This window comes from Babylonia areolata, chromosome 26 (assembly GCF_041734735.1).
Source record: "Babylonia areolata isolate BAREFJ2019XMU chromosome 26, ASM4173473v1, whole genome shotgun sequence".
In the NCBI taxonomy this organism is placed as follows: Eukaryota; Metazoa; Mollusca; class Gastropoda; order Neogastropoda; family Buccinidae; genus Babylonia; species Babylonia areolata.
In genome coordinates, this window is record NC_134901.1 from 25,005,531 (window position 1) to 25,013,030 (window position 7,500).

The window sequence follows — 7,500 nt, forward strand, 5'->3', positions numbered from 1 at the left end:
CTAGTTCTATGTATAAGAAGCACAACATGTAACGTCACACGTGAAATTGCGTTGCTGCTTGAAATATTAAAGTAAAAGGAAGAAAGAAAAAAAAAAAAGGGGGGGGGGGGGGAGGAAGAAAGGAGAGATAAACACGAAGGAAGGGAGGAAATGAGGGAAAGGAGAGACAGAGACAGAGAGAGAGACAGAGAGAGAGAGAGATGGACATGGACATCTTTTCACTCAAACCTAAGGTCGTGACTCCTCGTGAAGCGGGTTGCAGTGAACACACGCTTACACGTTATCAGAACAGTAATATACCACAACAACAACAAAAATAAATGAATAACGCGACTAACTACAAAATTGACAGTGCACACACACACACACACACACACACACACACACACACACACACACACACACACACACACACACACACACACAGAGAAACGACAGGGGGAGGTTCGAAAAGAAGAACAAAAACAAAAACAAAAACAAACAAAAAAAAGAGGATTGGATGTAATCAGTTCATTTTTATAGAGAAACAAATCACAAAAATAGTTATGTTCCAAACAAAATTGATTATTTTTGTCTTCACTGGTGGCAAATTAATATATATATATATATATATATATATATATATATATATATATATATATATATATATATTGACTACACAAATAAAATTATTGATAAATAAACCTATACACAATATAATGAATAGATAAAAAAAAATGCTCATAGATTCTACAAATGATAGGTAGATAGATAAGTAAATAAACACATTGACAGATGAAAAAAAGAAGAAAACAACAATAATAAAGGAATGAATAATTGTTGTTGTTGTTGTTGTTGTTTTCGTTCAAAACGAAATACTCAAATGTATGCATTAATACTCTTAACAAAATGTCTTCGGTCACCTATTGTTGTTGTGTTTTTTTCCCCATATTCAAAATCATTCACACATTTCGATAGTTCAATAAGATAAATGAATAAACAGAGACGAGTAAATTTTACAAATGAACAAAATGTATGAGAGGGTAAAAAGGGGGATGTGGGAGGGTTGTGGGGGTTAACTCACTCAGTACGGCCAGTCCTCTCTTCTCCTCTACACAGACCCCTCGGATGTCCAGTGGTGTCTGAATGACCCAACCTTTAGCTTCCGTCGTCAGAATTGTGGTATTCTTTGTCAACATTCACCTCTTCAGTATAAGAGCCTTCCGCTTGCAATATTTTGATGGTGGTAATTGGGCTGAAACGCTGTTAACGTCGTCTCTTTCGCCGTTCGTATGGAGAGAGTTAATACTCTTAACAAAATGTCTTCAGTCACCTATTGTTGTTTGTTGTTTTTTTACCCCATATTGAAAATCATTCACACATTTCGATAGTTCAATAAAATAAATGAATAAACAGAGACGAGTAAATTTTACAAATGAACAAAATGTATGAGAGGGTAAACAGGGGGATGGGGGAGGGTTGTGGGGGTTAATATGTTTTTTTTCCCTTTTTCACTAACGTCGACAGCTCTTCAGCTAAATTGGACGAGCTCTGATTAAAGACTTGCCTAATTATTGGAGATTGGGAATTCATCAAGTTCGATGATTAATCAAACGCGCGTGAACACACACACACACACACACACACACACACACACACACACACACACACACACACACACACGAGAGAGAGAGAGAGACAGAGACACAGAGAGAGAGAGAGAAAGAGAGAGAGAGAAAGAGGCCGGATTCTGAAGCTAAAAAAAAGGTAGCTCTATTGTTAAACAAGAGAAATAACACACACACAAAAAGAACGGAAATTTCAAAAGAATTGTTGATTGTTTTTGTTGGTGGTTTTGTTAGTGGGCATCAGTTTCTTTAGACAAAATAAAACAATCAAAAAGAAGAAGGAAATTGAGCCTTCTGCAGATTCGATTAACCCGCAATCTCTCTATAACTCTGAAGCTTTCAATACTGAGAGTTTGCCTCGGTTGATCCTTTTCTAAATAGCATGCAGGTCAGTTACTGTCTAAACAGCTTTAATTTTAGGCTCTGGCAGTATAAAAAAAAAATGTTAATAAATCACCTCAGCTGGTAATAATGAATTCTAAAGCTCAAAAAGTCAGCGCTATTGTAAAACAAGAGAAATTACACACAAAAAAAACCCCAAAGATTTCGAAAAAAAATTGTTTACTGGTTTTGTTGGTGGATATTAATTTCCTTAAACAAATTAAAACAATTCTTTAAAATAAAAAAAGAAGGAAATTAAGCATACTGCCGGTTCAATTACCCCGCAATCTCTCTATAACTCTCAAGCTTTCAATACAGAGAGTTTTGCCTCAGTTGCTAATCATGGAGCACTTCATCAGCGCGAATGGACTGGCTTGCTGTCCGTCGGTTCCGGAATTTTCCGGCCGGCCGTTCATTGCTTCACTGGGAAACGGATCAGCCCCGAATTTACGTCCGGCGTGAATCGTGGCAAAAAGACAGACAGACAAAACGATGCACAAGCCCTGTTTTATAAAGGAGCAGATGCGGTGGAGGGTGGCAGAATGGTTAAGACGCTCCTCTGGCAGTCTGTGAGGGTCTGGGTTCGAATCCCGCTCTCGCGCCTTTTCTCCCCAAGTTTGACTGGAAAAATCAAACTGGGTGTCCTAGTCATTCGGATGAGACGATAAACCGAGGTTCTGTGTGTGTGTGTGTGTGTGTGTTCTATGAAATGCATTTTACTTTAATCTAAGCCTTATTTGCTTCATTGCTTTTATAATCTTAATCAGCGTGCTTTTTGCATTCATATGAGCCCACTGGATGTTTTCCATTGTCAGATAGCGGTTGATAATTTATGTGTTTTTTAAGGCATGTTGATTGTCAGCTATGATGAAAGGCGCTTTGAGCAGCATTGGTGCTGGATATCGCGCCAAAGAAAAACTATGTATTATTATTATTATTATTATTATTATTATTATCATTGTTCGTTTTATTTGTCTTTTTGTTGTTGTTGTTGTTTTGTGCCAGACACATTTTGTTACGCGTCTTGTTTTGCCACGGTGTTTCGTTGTTGGGGATGGCAGTGGTGGTGGTTTTTGTGTGTTGTTTTATTGTTGTTGTTGTTTGTTGTTGTTGAGAAGGTGGCAGAATGGTTAAGACGCTCAGCTGCCAATACAGAGAGTCCGTGAGGGTGTGGGTTCCAATCCCGCTCTCGCCCTTTCTCCTAAGTTTGACTGGAAAATCAAACTGAGCGTCTAGTCTTTCGGATGAGACGATAAACCGAGGTCCCGTGTGCAGCACGCACTTGGCGCACTGAAAAAGAACCCATGGCAACGAGAGTGTTGTCCTCTGGCGAAATTACGTAAAATGAAATCCACTTTCATAGGTACACAAATATGTAAGCATGCACTCAAGGCCTGACTAAGCGCGTTGGGTTATGCTGCTGGTCAGGCATCTGCTCAACAGATGTGGTGTAGCGTGTATGGATTTGTCCGAACGCAGTGACGCCTCCTTGAGAAAGTGAAACTGAAACTGAAACTGTTGTTGTTTTTATTTAGATTCGTTGATGATAAATTATTGTTTTTGTTGTTTGTATTTTCAGACTGATGTTTCCAAGTCTTTTTTTTTTTCTTCAGATTATGATTGCCAATTCCATTTATTGTAGATTTCACCTTTTCTTGCATTTCAGCTTGCCAGACTTCTGCGTGTTGTATTGAATGGTACATGGTTTTTGTTGGGTTTTTTTGGTTGTTGTTTTTTGTGTGTGTTTTTTTTTTTTGGGGGGGGGGGGGGGCAGATTTGGTCGCTAATATACCAGTATATGTTATTGTCACGGTGCACGTATTGGCATTTCGCTATATGTCATGCCTGTGATATTTGCTCTCATTTTCTTGTAGAGCGGCGAATGTCTGTGTTCACAATAAATTTCGAACACCGACTATTATTTTTCGTGCATGTTGTCTTTCCACGTTGGGTGATGTAACATGTAATAGATTTTCTGTGTGTGTGTGTGTGTGTGTGTGTGTGTGTGTGTGTGTGTGTGTGTGCCTCTGTGTGTGTGTGCGTGTATATGTGTGTGTGTGTGTGTGTGTGTGTGTCTGTCTGTCTGTGTGTCTGTGTGTGTGCCTCTGTCTGTGTGTGCGTGTGTGTGTGTGTCCGTGTCTGTGTCTGTGTCTGTGTGACTGTGTCTGTGTCTATGTGTCTGTGTGTGTGTGTGTGTGTGTGTGTCTGTGTGTGTGTGTGTGCGTGTGAGTGAGTGCGTGCATGACAATGAGCACGTACCCATACATCGTAGGAGCCAATGCCTATATGAAATGAATGTTTAGCTTAAAAGGTTCCTCAGCGTGTTTTCAAACACGCGCGCGTGCAACGTGACACCATTCCAATGATCAATGGTAAAGAGATTGCTGAGAATCATACACAGCACTTTGAACATCACCTGATTTTACACTAAAAGCTATGCCCCCTTTTTTTTTTCTTATGCACACATACTTCTTCTTCTTCTTCTTCTTCTTCTAAAGATTCATATCCTGATTCTCTTAATGATGACAATGTCAGCGTAGTATAGTATGACCTACCCCGCCTCCTACACACGCACGCTCAAACAAACAAACAAACAAATAAATCAATTGATGAATCAATTAACAACTAACCCACCCCCACCCCCACCCACCCCCCCACCCCCTTCTAAAAGAAGACGGTGGAGGAGAAGAAGAAGAAGAAGAAGATGATGATTATTTGTTTGTCCTCACTTGTGTGTTCAAATAAAGAAATAAAGAAGAAGTTCTAGGGGTTTCTTTGTTCTTATTTTGCCCTCACTTGCGTTTTCAAATAAAGAAACATAAATGAATAAAGAAGTACTAGGGTTGTTATTTTTTGGTGTGTTTTTGTTTGTTTGTTTGTTTTGTCTGTTTTTTGCTTGCTTGTTTGTTTTTCTACCCATAGCTGTGTTTTCAAATAAATAAATAAATAAATAAGCAACTAAATAAACAACGAAATAAGTAAACATATAAATGAATAAACAAAATATACAATTATGTTGTTCGTTTCTGTTTTTCTTTCTCTTTTTTTTTTTTTTTTTTTTTGCTGTTGTTCTTTTTTTCAGAAGTAACGCCTACCCCCCCACCACCTACCCCCCACACCCCGTACCCCCCACCCCCCACCCCTCCCCAACCCCCCCCCATCAAACCTGCCAACACCTCCTCACCTTTCTCCCCCTTCATTCTCTCTGTCTCTGTTGTTGTGTTTCCCTTCACAGCCGAAATGCTGTTCCTGCTGTGGGGAGTCCGGCTGTGCATCGTGGTCCGCAAGGCGCCCTCCGAATTCAACGAGAGCCGCTTCATCAGCTGGGCCATCTACAACGAGTTCCTGCTTTCACTCTTTCTCAACGTGTCCATGTTAGTATCTTTTTTTCTTTTTTGGGGTGGGTGGGGTGGGGGGTGTATGAGTGTGTGGGGCGGGGGGGGGGAGGTGTGTGTGTAGTGTGGGGGTTGTGGGGTGGTGGTTGTTTGTTTCTTTGATTGTTTAAAGCATTATACTCAACACACACGCGCGCGCGCACTCGCCCATACACACAAGCACGCAATCACACACATGTTGCACACTCACACACACATGATTATATTTGTGTATATATATATATATGTGTGTGTGTGTGTGTGTGTGTGTGTGTGTGTGTGCGCGCGCACTCTCTCTCTCTCTCTCTCTCTCTCTCTCTCTCTCTCTCTCTCTCTCTCTCTCTCTAACTACGTCTTGTGGAATATCCTGCGCGTGCTCAAAACTTAGTGCTTTTATTGGTTTGTTAACGTTTAGTTTTAGTGTCCATAATTCCTCTGATGGGTTTCACGACAATTAAATGAGTTCTGAGTTTTCACACACAGACGCACACACACACACACACACACACACACACACACACACACACACACACACACACACACACAACACACACGCACACACACACAACACAACACAACACAACACAACACACACACACACACACACACACACACACACACACACACACAAATACCAAGCATGCACCAGCCATAGCTATGGCCATCAGCAAAGTAATAATTATATCAGCAAGACGGCGGATTCACTGACCCTACGATGTTTTGATAGAGATACACGCTTTGACTCGTTCGGTCTGCAACATGATAGAAAACGGATATGTATTTGTATTTGTATTTCTTTTTATCACGACAGATTTATCTGTGTGAAATTCGGGCTGCTCTCCCCAGGGAGAGCACGTCGCTACACTACAGCGCCACCCATTTTTTTTTTTTTTTTTGTTGTTGTTTGTTTGTATTTTTTCCTGCGTGCGGTTTTATTTGCTTTTCCTATCGAAGTGGACTTTTCTACAGAATTTTGCCAGGAACAATCCTTTTGTTGTCGTGGGTTCTTTTACGTGCGCAAAGTGCATGCTGCTCACGGGACCTCGGTTTATTCGTCTCATCCGAATGACTAGCGTCCAGACCACCACTCAAGGTCTAGTGGAGGGAGAGAAAATATCGGCGGCTGAGCCGTGATTCGAACCAGCGCGCTCAGAGATTCTCTCGTTTCCTAGGCGGACGCGTTACCTCTAGGCCATCACTCCACATATGTGCATACATAAATGAATGAGTGAAGGTGGCTGTTGTTGTTGACACGGAGTATCCTGGAGCAGGAAGTTAGGCATCTGCATGTCCATCGATACTGTTTGAATGGTGTCATTCACACATCACATCACTGCTCATTGAAGTGGGTCCCCTTTTTTTTCTCTTTTTTTTTTTTCTTTTCTTTTTTTTTCTTTTTTTTTTACTGGGATTTCTCAAGAAATGCTTGCATTAAAAAAAATAATAATAATTTTTTTTTTTTTTTTAAACCAGCAACATTAGAACGAATAGTTTTTTGTTTGTTTGTTTGTTTTTTGTGCTGCCCCATCATCTGCGCCGTTTCAGTGGCATTATTCCCACGCCGCTCATTTAGATTCCCCCATACACGGCCACACCCGGGTTCGTCCGTCGCAGTCCCAGCGTCGGCAGTCCACAGGGAACTATCGATGTTAGGTCGCCAGGAGGCCACACACCAGAGGAGACCCTGCACTGATGCTGAGTCACTTCGGTGGTGTTCAGTGGTGCCTGTTCTGTTTAAACGTACTTAGGACACCACCTACTAAGCCCCCTACTAACGACAATAATGGCTTAGTCGCGGAGCCAGACTGAGTGAGCGTCCCTCCCAGAGTGGAGACCGCCACCACGTTCCTCAAACAACAGCCCCCCATGATTTTTTTTTTCTTTTTTTTTTTTTTACTGTGGATTTCTCAAGAAACGCTTGCATTATAAAAAAAATAAAATAAAATTTTAAAAAAACCAGCATCATCAGAACGAATAGAGTTATATTTAGACCCGATCATGCATTAGAAAAAATGTATATATATATATATATATATAATACACCATGTATGTTGAATGCAAAATATTCCGGCCGGGTACAGCGATGTGTGATTTTAGTCCAGATTTTTCAAAAAAGAATCTGTGTATGATTTATGTGA

The 7,500-nt window shown here is 40.7% G+C and overlaps 1 protein-coding gene across 1 annotated transcript in view; it reads left to right on the top strand.

Moving 5' to 3' along the window:
* LOC143300277 (uncharacterized) overlaps nt 1–7,500 on the top strand; it is a 1,018,322-nt gene that overhangs the window by 997,602 nt on the left and 13,220 nt on the right. Inside the window, exon 13 of the mRNA XM_076613873.1 lies at nt 5,224–5,362. Coding sequence (XP_076469988.1) covers nt 5,224–5,362 — 139 coding nt within the window. The remainder of the gene's footprint in view (nt 1–5,223; nt 5,363–7,500) is intronic.